This window comes from Clupea harengus, chromosome 26 (genome assembly GCF_900700415.2).
Source record: "Clupea harengus chromosome 26, Ch_v2.0.2, whole genome shotgun sequence".
Classification (NCBI taxonomy): domain Eukaryota; kingdom Metazoa; phylum Chordata; class Actinopteri; order Clupeiformes; family Clupeidae; genus Clupea; species Clupea harengus.
The window spans coordinates 4,374,242-4,389,436 of NC_045177.1; the positions used below are offsets into that span (position 1 = coordinate 4,374,242).

Genomic DNA, 15,195 nt, shown 5'->3' on the forward strand with positions numbered 1-15,195 from the left:
GCGGTGCTCACACCAGCGCTCACACCGCTCACACCGCTCACACCGCTCACTAGCACAGACGAGACGCTCAAGGCAGCCTCCTACTCTGCACCCACACACTCCAGACAGCTAATGATCCTTAGAGCTCAGCAGAGACCAGAAGATTTATGACAATGGAAAGTTACAGGGTGGTTAGCTGAAGTAAAGTAAAGCTAAGGTTACAGGTTATAGGTCAGAGGTGAGGTTTTTGCCTCTAACCCTGATTTGTGTGGACCATATCTTACCATTATATATGTCTTGAAGGGAGCCACCTCCACAATGCTCCATGCAGATCCATAATTTATCCCTTCTGAAAGAGCAAGAAGCACAAAATACTTCACTTTGATCTAGCCCATAGAGGGATTTACATACATATATTTATACTCTGGGGTCGTGTCATGCTGCAGTGGGTGGTATGGGTGGGTGGGGGGGGGGGGGGGAGTCTTCCTTACCTGAGGTAACTCCCGAAATACGCCACGATGTTGGAGTGCTTGCAGTCCTTCATCATGAAGATCTCCTGTTGCACAACTGCAAAATCCTCGCCTGTAGCCAAACATCCAGTTGAACAAGAAAGGTAAGTGCACAAGTATGTCAACAGTGGGAGAGGAAAAGGGAAGTAAAGACCAATGAAACACAATTAAAAAGGTTTTCATCTATGCACCTCACCTTAACATCACAACACAAAAAAGGTCCAGTTATCAATTCTTCCACAATTCTACCACAATCAAATAAGTTCAATGCAACACAGTGAATTCTTCAAACAGTAAACCATGGAGAAGTGATGGATTCAAAATTGAGCAATTTGAACAAGTATTTATTCGAGAGAAATGGTGGATACAAAGGATCTTCCTTAAAGTAGGATGAGGTACCTCAGATAGAGCTGAAGAGCAACTAACCAAGACAAGCTGATTTAGAGTCTTTGGGCTAGTTATTTTATATTCCTTAAGCCCAGTGGACAAATGGACGATTTTGTTCTGTTTTCTTTTGAGCAGCAAAAGTACATCGATTTAAGCTAGCAGGCCTAATGTACCCCAAACAAACTAACTGGTTCATCTTCATTGACCCGGACTAAAACAACATGAAACCTGGTTGTTATAACTGATGACCAATCTCATTTCTATTGAGCATGTCTCAAGGTCTTGTCAGTTCAGACTCTATTGTCTAGTAACACAAGGAGAGAAAAAAAACAAAGGGCATTTTTTTTTGTACAAGGACTCACACACAATAAACTAATTTTAAAACACACGTTTTGTATGAATGTTACCAAGTTCGTCTGTTGAATTATAAATAAATCAACAGTTCAAAATGTATTTATTTCTATGGACTACTCCACAAAGTCTAAAGGCTAGGTCACTTGAACTTGAGCAACTGACTTACCTAGCTAGCTAGCAAAAGAAAGAGAGAACATGCCAGACAGACCACATTCGGTAGCCTAAAAGACCAACCGACAGGTTGAAAGCACTGGAGAAGTGCAAAAGATGTCATGGAGAGAGATGTCATGGAGTAAGAGGCATTAACATCAGCCTTAGCTCCAGGGTGCATAGGGAGGCCAGGGGAGACAGTAGCATACCCTCACTGTTGTTAGAATCCGTCAGAACGTGTGCTGTAGTATAAACATCTACCTCAGAGTTGAAAACATCACAAATATAAAGCCTGTGGACAACTTAACATCAGCCATCCTATATGTCTGCTCTCTCTATGTCAATGTATGGGACCTCTTTCTCACATCCGTCACTGCCACAGGTTTAAAACTGAAGCATGAATCCAAGGTCATCATGTGTTGGTGCTGTACTGAAAGGACATGTCAGGCTGGGAAATGACAGCGGTGGAGAAGTGGAATAACCTTCAACTACCCCCACACCTGTGACAGACTAGTGCTTGGTCTATACTGAAGTCATCCTACTGCAGAGTATTTACCCCCCTGCATAAAGAATACTGTTGCAGAGTATTTACCCCCCTGCATAAAGAATACTGTTGCAGACTATTTACCCCCTGCATAAAGAATACTGTTGCAGAGTATTTACCCCCTGCATAAAGAATACTGTTGCAGATTATTTACCCCCTGCATAAAGAATACTGTTGCAGAGTATTTACCCCCTGCATAAAGAATACTGTTGCAGAGTATTTACCCCCTGCATAAAGAATACTGTTGCAGACTATTTACCCCCTGCATAAAGAATACTGCTGCAGACTATTTACCCCCTGCATAAAGAATACTGTTGCAGACTATTTACCCCCTGCATAAAGAATACTGTTGCAGACTATTTACCCCCTGCATAAAGAATACTGCTGCAGACTATTTACCCCCTGCATAAAGAATACTGTTGCAGACTATTTACCCCCTGCATAAAGAATACTGCTGCAGACTATTTACCCCCTGCATAAAGAATACTGTTGCAGACTATTTACCCCCTGCATAAAGAATACTGTTGCAGACTATTTACCCCCTGCATAAAGAATACTGTTGCAGAGTATTTACCCCCTGCATAAAGAATACTGTTGCAGATTATTTACCCCCTGCATAAAGAATACTGTTGCAGAGTATTTACCCCCTGCATAAAGAATACTGTTGCAGAGTATTTACCCCCTGCATAAAGACACACCGATCGCCTCAACAACCCACTGATGTGCGGTGGTGTGGTGTTAAACCCACTGATGTGGAGTGGTGTGGTGTGGTGTTAAACCCACTGATCAGCAGTGGTGTGGTGTTAAACCCACTGTGCTCCCCCCAAGTAACTACCAATACTGACAGTGTGCCCCCCCCCCCCCCATCTTTAAAAACAAACACGTTAGCACACTGTTGCTAGGTCAGCACATTTGCCAGGCCAGGGCTATCGAACAGACAGCTTTCTGGAGTATTTAGAGGAGGATGAAGAGGAGGATGAAGCACAACTGCAGGTCTGACAGTTTGAAAAGAAAAAAGGGAGAGGATGAAGGAGAGTTACATGCCCTGGAGGCTTATTCTTCACTGTGATTGGGCAGCTAAGGGGCCTAGGTCTCTAGCTGATTGGTGGAAAGACATGTGCTGTCTGTCCTATGGGCTTTCGACCTGACACCAATGATCTGAGCTGACCTTGATCTCCGGCTCAGGTCTCTACATCCATAAAAGCAGATGCCATTTTACATGAGAGAGCGAGAGGAGGCGAGAGAGAGAGAGAGAGAGAGAGAGAGAGAACAAAGTGACTTTGTTGTGACTGCACGCTTAATGATAGAAGCTGAGGTCTCATTAAAAGACTTAAACCTCCCATCCCTTCCTACTGCCTACGCCAATGTGTGTCGAGCCCTTTCCATGCCTTCTACAGTGCTGCAGATACATATTTGAACTTACGTAATCCCTCATTAAAATGGATGGGACTTTGCAGGAGAGGACCCTGCATTTCTCTATTTACTACCACAAGCAACTATTCATTATTTCTTCAAAACCACTACGCTGAAACATTCCTTAATTCAATATTTCCAGATTTTTTTTTTTTTTACTACTGTTAACACAGCTCATAAAAAAAAAAGGTCCATCACACTTTTCATCAATCTTTATCGGTCAGAGCATATTGAATTCCTAAACTCCTCTTTCAGATGGATAAGGAATATTGTATTCCTGGCCTCCCCCTCTGATGCATGCAGAATATCAGGTTCTGTATTCGTCCTCTCCGGGGACCAGCGAGGGCCGTGCCGCATGGACAGATGATCTGTGCTTCCTGCTCGCGCTGGCGTTTGCTCTCAGATGATGCAATGACATTACCCAGCTCAGAGGTGACAGCCAGCCTCCTCACTGGCAGGGACGTGAACAGACCTGCCCTCTACGCTCCACTGCAGTCGGGGAAATACAGACAAACAACCTGCTCCAGCTTGAGTGCTTGTGTACAGTTCTAGACACTAATATTACACTACTGTGTTTGTGTACAGTTCTAGACACTAATATTACACTATTATATTGTGTGTGTGTACAGTTCTAGACACTAATATTACACTATTATATTGTGTTTGTGTACAGTTCTAGACCCTAATATTACACTATTATATTGTGTGTGTGTACAGTTCTAGACACTAATATTACACTATTATATTGTGTGTGTGTACAGTTCTAGACACTAATATTACACTATTATATTGTGTTTGTGTACAGTTCTAGACACTAATATTACACTATTATATTGTGTACACTTCTAGACACTAATATTACACTATTATATTGTGTTTGTGTACACTTCTAGACACTAATATTACACTATTATATTGTGTTTGTGTACAGTTCTAGACACTAATATTACACTATTATATTGTGTTTGTGTACACTTCTAGACACTAATATTGCACTATTATATTGTGTTTGTGTACACTTCTAGACACTAATATTACACTATTATATTTCTGTCTTGGTAGTTCCAATGTTACAAATCCTACAAGAATAAATTCAGTTGAAACTTTTGAAGATGTTTTCACTCCATCTACCACAGAGGTTGTGAACTCAGATTCCTCCATATTTGCTTAGAAGGGGAAGATGCTTCTGGAAGCACACTGCGTCTAACCTGATTGGTGTGTTTGTTGGAGAGTAAACAAGCTCAGGTTAACCCTTTGCCAGTTAATCAAAGGACCGGCACAATTTGATTTGTGCAAGAGGGCCAGAGAAGATGGCAGCATACTACATTCAGGAAGACAAAAGCACACACGCACACTAAGCATTTTTATCATAAGTAAACTACCAGTAACATACCTTTTTGCAAACAGCAACATGTCTGTCTCAATTCATGCAATTCATTTAGATTTCGATTTCGATAAAAGAATAAATGCCAAAGACTGCATAAGTACCACAAGGCAGTAAGGCAAAAGACTGGGCTGATCTGTTAGTCTGCAATTAATGCTATTTTGAGCGCTAACATTATGCTGAATACAACTCATATACCGGGTCCAAACGCCATTTGAAAGTGGTATTTTATGAAATTCAACAGCCCAATCCATAAATAAAAGAAAATGACTAAAAGGATAAGGATGCACTCCACAAATTTCACATCTAACTATGACAATCGCTCATTTAACTATGACAATCGCTCATAGTTGATAAAGTTGATACGTTTTGAGCTGCTTCATGTGCTGCCTAACTGAAAGAAACTTGTTCCATTGGCGTCAACTGGAGTGGAACTAGTCTCTTTCTATATAGCTCTGGACAAAACAGGTTGGTTGTGTTGGTTGAAAAGGTTTCACTCCTAAACAATATCCACACAACTGTACTCTGATCTAGACAAACTTGTGTCCATCTTCTCACTCGCATTCCACTGTACTTATGTTGTTTTCTGTTGCTGTACAACATGAGGATGGTGCAATCGAGCAAGACTGTGTTCTTTCTGACGAATTTGCATTCAACCAGCCAAACTTATCTAACCATTTTCTTATTGCTATTAAGGAAGTATCTATTGCAATATGTATTGCTATTGTTTTATCGCCCAGGCCTATGTCCATTTCAAACTATTGACTACTTGAATGCCAAAGGTGGTCTGTCACGGTGCCAACCTCTGGTATCAGGACCATTCTGCAGATGTACAGTACAGTGTACAGCAGGTGTAAGGCTAATTGGTGGCCCAAAGTATTAAGCAAAATCTATAATGAAAATAAAAGAGTGCAAGCAAATGTTCTCTAAAACACTCAAACCTTGTAGAAATCTATGCAGAGGAGGGGTGGGCAGTATTTCAGTTTTGTAGTTGTCTATGGTCAGGGAGATCCGGGACAACTGTAACCATTCTTTTCTCTCTAGCTAAGGCGTTGCTATGGAAATGCAAATGCAAACATGTCATGCAACTAACTGTATTCTTACTCACATCCAAATATAAATTCTCTGCAATAAACTCCACTTATAATATACCTGTTGCTTACCTAGCTGTCTGTGCTATGTTAAGGAGCTATCTATCTAGCTAAGTATAATAACAACAGCATAGCAATAAAACACATGAAACCAATTTCCACTTTCCATTTTTTTTATGCTCACATTTTGGAAAATAAGCAACTTGCCTCACATTTTAGAGACACAAAAATGTCTCACTATAAACCGCCCCTTTCTTGATCCTCTTACTCTTTGAAATGTTTCTTTATCATTTTCTTAATAACCATTTTGGTGCTTTTGCTGCTGTAAGGATCAAATAGAAAAAAAATAGTAGGCTATTAAATGGATGAATTATAAAGTTTTGGTCTAACACTAATGAGCTAACTACCAAAAATGGATGCAGAAACCTGACAATCATCAGCAACAATCCAGTTGGCACTGATAAAAGCTTGCTAACAAGCTAACTGCTGTTTTGCCGTCATAGTTTGCAATGTCGTGTTGCAGAAGCATTTCTTACATTTCTTAAACACTAACTAAACCTCTGCTGGCACACGAGTGTCTGTCAGGAACAAGAGTGAATGCTTCTTACAAAGACAATCTTTCAGTTTGGAAGTCTATCACTCCAACAGCCTGGACACGGTTTGATGTTACTAGAGGTACAAAATGGTTTAAATACAGCAAAGTGACCTTGCTAAACTTGAACCACAGTGATTCCAGAAAATAGCCCAGCACACAAACACACTAGAACAGGTTTGAGAGCCAACATGGCAGTATGCCCTAAAATAAAATAAAAAAAACATGGATATTTCATAATGTTCCTAAACATTCATCATGTTGCTCAACCAACACGCTACCATGAAAAGCTCTGCCAGGTTGCAATTCAAAATGACGTCCAACTGTTTTTCTCATCCGAACCTCTGCTGGCTGCTTTACTGAAAAAGAAAAAGAAGAAAGGCGAAGAAAAAGAACTCACCAGGCTCCAGTTTAATGACTTTAATGGCAGCCAGCTCCTCAGTGGTGACATTTCTGGCCTACAGGACAACAAAGAAAGCACCTGTTAAGAATGCTAAACCACTGATTGACAGAAAATGCTTTTATATTTGAACTGTAGTCCGAGCACAGAAGGCATTAACCATAACACATTCAGTTGAACATCTCATGTTAGGCTGGACAGCATGGCCCATAAGAACATGTATAAGGGTCTCATTAGGGGACAACAGAACTGAATAGAGGAGCACAAGACTGAGAGTACAATACAGTTCAGAGAGGAGGATATTTGGTAGACCAATAATGGCCATCTGTTTTGCCACACACAGACACTTTGATTTTGCTAACTCAAAGGGATGCAGGGGAAAGGTGGTGAGTGCTGCAGAACCACGGGGAGGTGCACGAGAGAACAGCACCGCCAGCCAGAATGAGGTGCTCAGAAGGGGAGGTGCAGGAGAGAACAGCACCGCCAGCCAGAATGAGGTGCTCAGAAGGGGAGCGGCATGAAAAATAGACGACCCGCAATAAGAAATGCCAAGATGTCAGCAGCAATGCAGAGAGCAGGTGGGTTCATGCAAGGATTCACTCGCACTTTGATGCCATCAAAATGGACTGGCGGAGGGAGCTGAGTCCAGGGCTGCAACACTGTTGGGTACTATAGGAAACTGAGTCCAGGGCTGCAACACTGTTGGGTGCTGTAGGAAACTGAGTCCAGGGCTGCAACACTGTTGGGTACTATAGGGGACTGAGTCCAGGGCTGCAACACTGTTGGGTGCTATAGGGAGCTGAGTCCAGGGCTGCAACACTGTTGGGTACTATAGGAGCTGCTGCAGACATGTCTGTTACGTTTGCACATTTGGCGACGTCTGCCTCTAGATGTTTTTTTTTTTTTTTTTTTGGCCCTCAACTTCTCTGCACCCACCGTGTGCTTTTGTTTCTCCATACTGACGCACTCATCCATCAAGGGTGGAGGGGGGGGGCCCAGGAAGGGATGTGATTGGGCCAGCCCAGTGTAGAAAATGAACCAATGGGCCACTGCCCCTGCTGTATGGGCAGGTCGTTGGCCTTGGTTAATTAAAAGTTAATGTATCAATGAAATGATATTTGTTCCAAGGTGTGTCAGCCCACCAGTCCAACTTTGCCACAGGGTGGTGTCCTATGCCTACTCGTAGAGACTAGATACACCTCCTAGAGCCATCCGTCTCCAATATTTGCAGTCTGCCCAAGTGGCTAAATGTCAATAAAATAGCCATCAGGATTCGAGAGCGCACACAGCGCAGATGTCATGCAGAAAACATCTTATTTTAGGAAGAAATTCCACAGCTCAACAGCTGATTGCACTTGATCAAGATCACTATTAGGATACTGGAAGTAAGCAGCAAACTTCATGACAAATGGTGCATCATGGAGTCTGTATATTGTGTGTGTGTATGCATATGTGTGTGTGTGGCGTGCGTGTGTGTGTGTGTGTGTGTGTGTGTGTGTGTGTGTGTGCACTATGTTTATATGCATGCTTGTGACTGGACAGTGTGAGCAATCTAATCCCTTGTAAAGCATTGGGGTGAAAGGGAAGGATCGTGGGAAACCCCTAGTACTCATTGATCAAGCAGGATGTGGAGGAGGCAGAGGAGAACTGATAGAACAGAGGTCAGAGTGATGCTGAGGAAGACATTGATTGGACAGGTCAGTTAATCCCTTTAAGCTTCCGCTCCACATTACACATTACACCATACAACAAGCATGCTTTAGAAAAGAATTAAAAAACAACCTCATGGCATTGTATCAGATGCATCGGTGTTCAGCCAACATTTTGTGACATATCAGACAATTATCTATAATAATCTATTATTATATAATGTTCTGTTTGTCTGTTTTGTCTGACCCTTTTTCTTATATTTTACTGTTGTCTTGTCTTGCTTGTCTTACAATGTCAAAGCGACTTTGGGTATATAGAAAAGCGCTATACAAAATTGAAGTATTATTATTATTATTATTATTAATTAATCTGTTGTTGCTTTTAAGAGTTGTCAACTAGCATGCTAACAAGCTTACAGCCAACAGACTTGCTATGCAAACACCAACAACACAGGGGGCACTGATAAAAGCTAGCTAGCTTGCTAACCAATGTATTTTGGCAATATGCTTCATTGTGTTGTTCTTACGTTTGTATAGTTTCGGGGCAGATCATTAATCACAAAATGACCGGCTAGCTGGAAGAACAGGGTGTTTATTTCTGTACTTCACATGCCAATACCACCTAGTTGCCTACAAACACATACCTCAAAGAAACCTTTATAATGTGCCATTATGTGCTAATATATGGTGCCTTGCATAAGTATTCACCCCCTTGGATGTTTTACCCTTTTATTGCTTTTATAAATCAATCATGGTCAATAGAAGTTGGCTTTTTTGACAAACAAAAAAATGTCAATGTCAAACCCTTTAATGTCAGACCCTTTAATGTCAAAGTGAAAACCGATTTCTAAAAAATAAGTGATTGCATAAGTATTCACCCCCTTTAAAGTGACTGACCTAATTCAACAGAGGTCCAGCCAATTGGTGCTAGAAGTCTCACAATTAGTGAAATGGGGATCAGTGTGCAGTGAATGTGTCTCAAGTGATTGTAGTATAACGACACAGATATTGATAACGATAAGTGGTGGCTTTACAACGTGCACGTCTATCATGTTCATGCTCAGGGGTCTCGGTTAGCAAGAATTGAGGATTATGAATTGTGATGCGTGTAGAAATAGAAAATAATGCTAAAATTCTGTATATATACTGTAGGTCTGTCATCTCAAGTAGCTATTTATAGCTATTTCTGTGTTATGATGCACTCTTGATCTTGATGGCAGCTCAATACTTAATTGTCAGAAATGTTGCTTGTCATTCTACAGGTCTAGTCTATGTCAGACAACACCTTGACCGGATGGTGGAGGCTGGAGCAAGTTGGACAACATTCATCAGATGAAGATGATTTATTTTCCTCAATGAAGTCCAGAAGGTCAGCAGGTACAGGGGAGTTAGAAGGGTACCTAGCCTGTGTCTCAGTCAATATGGATCTGCTGAACACCTTTCAGAATATCTAAAAACTGTCCCTGAAACTCAATACTGGCCTACCTGCCTCGGCCGCCTGCGAGCGACTCATTGCTGTTCACTGCAAAGCGAGCCCGGATGAACTCTACTCACCTTGAAAATCAGCTGCTGCTCAAACTCAACAAGAAGTTTGTAGACTAATGCTCAAAAGGTGGACACAAGTAAAGTAACCCAAGTTTAAATATACAGTGGGGCAGCAGCATTTTAACTTTTTATTTTAGCTGTTATGTGGTTCATGTCTTGACATGTCCTCCCAAAAATTCTTAAGTGTTGTGTTGACATGTTTAATGTTTAATGTTTGACATGTTTAATGTTTAGAGATTCTCCTTTAATTAAAAATAACTAGTTTTTGTATTGGATTTATGACCCCTTGTCCTTTTTTGCACTATATAGAAGCGGCCCCCATGAAGTTGTTGAAAGTAACAAAGTAACTTTTACTAAAAGTACATTTTAAATTAACTACTTTTTACTTTTACTTGAGTAGATTTTTAGATGGGTAATTGTACTTGTACTTAAGTAAAATTTCATCAAAGTAATTGTACTTTTACTTGAGTACAACATTTCAGTACTTTTTACACCTCTGAGTATAAGTCAGGGGAAGGATACAAAAAAATGTCCAAGGCACTAAACATCCCTTGGAATTCTGTTAAATCCATCATCAAGAAATAGAAGGAATATGGCACATGTGTAAATCTGGCTAGAGCAGGCCGTCCCCACAAATTGAGTGACCGTGCAAGAAGGAGACTAGTGAGAGAGGCCACCAAGACACCTATGAGTACTCTGAAGGAGTTACAAGCTTCAGCAGGTGAGATGGGAGAGACTCTGCATAGAACAACTGTTGCCCAGGTTCTTCACCAATCAAAGCTTTATGGAAGAGAGCCACTGTTAAAAAAAATGAATCAAATATCGACTAGAGTTCGCCAAAAGGCATGTGGGAGACTCAATGGTCAAGTGGAAGAAGGTTCTGTGGTCTGATGAGACCAAAGTGGAGCTTTTTTTCAAGTGTAAATCTGCTTTATATTGACCGTGATTGATTTATAAAAGCAATAAAAGGGTCAAACATCCAAGGGGGTGAATACTTATGCAAGGCACTGTAACTGGAGGTTAAGAGCTGCACAAACACAAACACTTTCACCCAGGGAAAATAACATACTTAAAACATGAAATCATTTGAAATGTTACTCAACAAAGTCTATAAATGATTCCCACAAACTTTTGTAAGGAGAGGACAAGCAGCCTAAATGGAGAATTTTGAGAAATTTGAAAAATGGTGGAAAAGATGGCTGGCAGAAACGGATGGGAATGGGTTCATTAAATCCAGGAGATCTCAAGGAGGGAAACAATCATTTTACATTTACATTTACATTTAGTCATTTAGCAGACGCTTTTATCCAAAGCGACTTACAATGTATACACATTTTACATTTACACTGATGGCACACTGCACATCAGGAGCAATTAGGGGTTCAGTGTCTTGCTCAAGGACGCTTCGACAGGGAATCGAACTAGCAACCTTCTGATTACTAAACGACTTCTCTACCTAATTTGTGTTCTATCCCGTTCAGTTCTCCAAGAGGTGAGAATGTGGCATTTGATCAATGTGGAATCTATAGATACACCAAACCAACATCAGATAACTAGCGGGGGCAAAGGCTGACCGTTATGTTGCCTCACACCGCCGGTGTCTGGGCCAAAAAGTTGCACTTGAACACACTGCAAAGACTACAGCCAACTAGCACATACGTTCTGCGATATTTCTTCACAGCTGTGTTCCAGTGCAAAGGCTAGTTATTTCTCTCCGTTGATTCACTGTGGGGAGACAGCATTTGCATTCACAAATGGGAACACCACAATCTCAAAACTGACACAGCACTTATTTGTTTTTGAGATGTTATCTATCACGGCTTGTTATCCAGTCAGGTTCTTGTATGTTGGAAAACATGTAAATTATGGAAAACATTTTTACAAACAGCAAATGTCTTTGTCTGAGGGATGAAATACAATATTTGTACAATATTCCTGTATATAACTTGCCAATCATAGTGATCTCACACAGACGGGCTCCGGCAACCGATTCAATATGCTCAATCAGTCAAAGAGCCGCCGACAGACAGGGGTCCGACTGCTGCCAGCGGTGTGGGACACATGGCAAACACGAGGGCCGCAGACGCTCAGCGACGGCCAAACATCGGTGTGTCACGAGCTTATGGTCAAGATTTGCTTTTCTTTTTTGTCTTTAGAAAAGAACAATAATAAGGGTAGAAGAATAATCAGCAGAATAGTCTAGTTTAGCGATAACCAGGCCCTGCACCAGAGCTGGGGAGCATACTGGCTGATACAGCGTCTGATCAGTAATATTATAGAGTATGTGTGTCATGACCTCAAGACATCACGTGACCTGCAGCTTGGTATTGATGTATACATCATGGTTTCTTCATTTTGAAAATGGTTACGCTTCCAGAGGATCCATCACTGATTATATCCTTTAGGTGTGACGATCCATCACTGTTTATATCCTTTAGGTGTGACGATCCACCACTGTTTATCCTTTAGGTGTGACGATCCACCACTGTTTATCCTTTAGGTATGATAAAACTGCCAAAGACTTGCTAGTTAGAAGAGGTGTAAATTAGACATCTTTAGGGGTGTAGGCTATTTGATGTGAGACGTACAACATAGCGGTGCATAATATGACCTCCGCACAAAGTGAGAGACTGAGCATGGACAGATTATGAAATCAAGGGCCCCTGGGCTCCAAAGCCTCCGGGGCCCTCCAACTCCTCACAGCAAGAAGCAACTCATAGTCCAACCACCCTGTGCTTAGGTGACATATTTCATACCTGTAAGATAGCAAATACGTGCAAACAAGCTATATTTATGTGTTCATATTGGCAGATAACAAATAGCACCAAAACTACACCAAAAAAATCATACAAAATGTCCAAGACTACTACCACCATGACAAACTTCCGAGACTTCTACCACTAAAAAATATATTCAAAGGTAGTAAATATCATTTATATGCAATTATGTCAGGGGGACCAGAATCCTATGTATGTAATGTTTGTGTAGTTCTGATAATGCCACTGTTTTGTTTTGGAATGGTAACAGTTGTTTCTTTTTCTTTCTTACTTAAAGGCTACGTGCCACTGTTGTTGTTTTTACTAATGTTAATTGTTTTTAATAAAGGAGTATATTACCTAAATTTCCCTCGGGATTAATAAAGTATCCATCTATCTATCTATCTATCTATGTTTAAGTACATGGGATTTATTTTTTATGACCATGGTGTCGAATTGGGTAGCCAGAATTGTGGAATTTCACTGGTATCTGTATTGACTACGGTGGGGAGTGGAAGCGATTTCGAAAAAGTCGAATAAGAAATTAATCCACTAGAGATAGGTTTAGGGTAGGCCTATAATTAGACTAAGGTTGATGGAAACTGGTTTATTTGCATCAAATAGTATTTGATGAGATTTTGTTACAGTTGCCCTGACAACCCAAAGTTGACCCCACAGCTGCTCACAACTCCTCCCTTGATTAGGAGAGGGTCCATTTGAACAAATGCGCCTAAAATATGGAATGGGTTAAATAGAAATACAGCCATTTACTCAGTTATCTAACAGGCGATCAATCCTGAAACAAATCAGGATCCATGACCAAATTCATACTTAATGCAAGGCGCAACCTTTGTAAGAAGGTGACCATGACATCGAGTTATGTCCTCCAATATGATGTAGGACACAGCAAGTAAGACCTGGGGGTGTTTAACACAGCACTGGGTTGGTTCTAGTTGCCCAGTGGCTGGGTTAAAAAAAAAATGGGTCGTTTTCAACCCAGCATTTTTTAGGGTGTGGTACATAACCAACCCACAGAGGAATCTGGTCACTTTGAACAATATGAAAATATACTCCTGGCAATTGTCTTTCAGGTGTAATCAAATCATTTCTTCTTTTAGCTTTTTTCCTTGCCATGCTTGATTCTTGCTACTCAGCATTAGCATGTCTGGGATTTAAATATGTAGTATATCAAAGCATAGGCAATCCTAGTGTCATGACAAAACATTTCCAAAGGCTTAATTGTTTTTAAAAACAACTTGCAGTCTTACGAGCCTGACCAAATTTCTAAGAGCAATATGGATAAGGAGTGAATAATTCATTTAAACTATGTAAACTAAATAAAATATGCTCAAATGAATTGTTAACCGTTTCAAAATTGACTGTTTACTAAGTCTATAATAAGTAACCTACATCTTCCTTAAATTATACTCACGTGGCCTCATATTTAACCTAAGAGGTTGTTGAATAAATACGATTGCAATATAGCCTTTATCATTAGATAAACATGGCCACAACAGTCGATATGCATGTGCGAATTAGCTAACTATTACTTCCTACCTATTGCAGACTCGAGTGTGCTACCGTATAATATCCTGTGGATAAATGTTTTGCTCTGAGACGTTGGCTACACTTTGCTTCTGTAGAATTACATTTTAGTAGGCCTAATCCATCCATGTATGACAAACTGCTGACGTACATTTGTCAATGAAATGAAGAAGCAGGGACTGATGACCGACTTCTTCTTTTCTTACCCTAAATTATGAAACTCATAAAAACAAGATGATATTTATCATGAAGGGGAGGGAAATGATCATATTTTCCGCGAGGGGTCTATCATTTAAATAGTTGAGACGGGTGTAAACAAAGCTATAGGCCTACTCTGCATCAAAACTAGCAAAAGCTCATTTAAATAGCTGATAGCTTGTTAAAGTGACATCCATCCATAATAAGCAACTAGCTTGGCTGTAGCTGCATCAGGCAAGCTACTGGATGTTGTAGGCTAGATTTACTCAAAGACAAGTCAAAATAACCTGATGTCTGTCTGTAGCTATAACTTGTGTGCATTAAAATGTTGTCGAGGACTGAGGCAGACAGATCAAACTGATAAAGCGCCAGTTGCTTCAACGTTATCCTTTGCATTAACTACTGTATTTTCGTAGTGAAAAAGAGTGGACCATAAACAAAACACTGCTTACCTTGTAGACATCACCGTAGGTACCGCTTCCTATACGCTGAATTATCTCGAAATCCTCCTGGGGATTGCGCCGCGAAATGTCGGAACTGGAATTCATGAAGAAGTCCGATATCTAAATCAAAGACGTATATTAACCTGGACCCCTCACTAATAAATATCACGAATTGAGCAAAACGTCTTTAAAAACATCTGACAAACACCAAACATGGCTTCCCCTGGACAATGCGCATGCGCAGAATGAAAGCCAA

General features: G+C 40.7%; 1 protein-coding gene across 3 annotated transcripts in view; it reads right to left on the reverse strand.

Annotated features, from left to right (window-relative positions):
* The window catches only part of LOC105905793 (mitogen-activated protein kinase kinase kinase kinase 3-like), a 49,196-nt gene extending 34,001 nt beyond the window's left edge, over positions 1–15,195 (reverse strand). For all 3 annotated transcript variants that reach the window (XM_031563405.1, XM_031563406.2, XM_031563404.1), the window contains exons 1-4: positions 14,949–15,195; positions 6,804–6,861; positions 471–561; positions 264–328 (exon numbers count right to left, since the gene is read on the reverse strand). In XM_031563405.1, the coding sequence (XP_031419265.1) occupies positions 264–328; positions 471–561; positions 6,804–6,861; positions 14,949–15,044 (310 nt within the window). In that variant the 5' untranslated portion in view covers positions 15,045–15,195. The remainder of the gene's footprint in view (positions 1–263; positions 329–470; positions 562–6,803; positions 6,862–14,948) is intronic.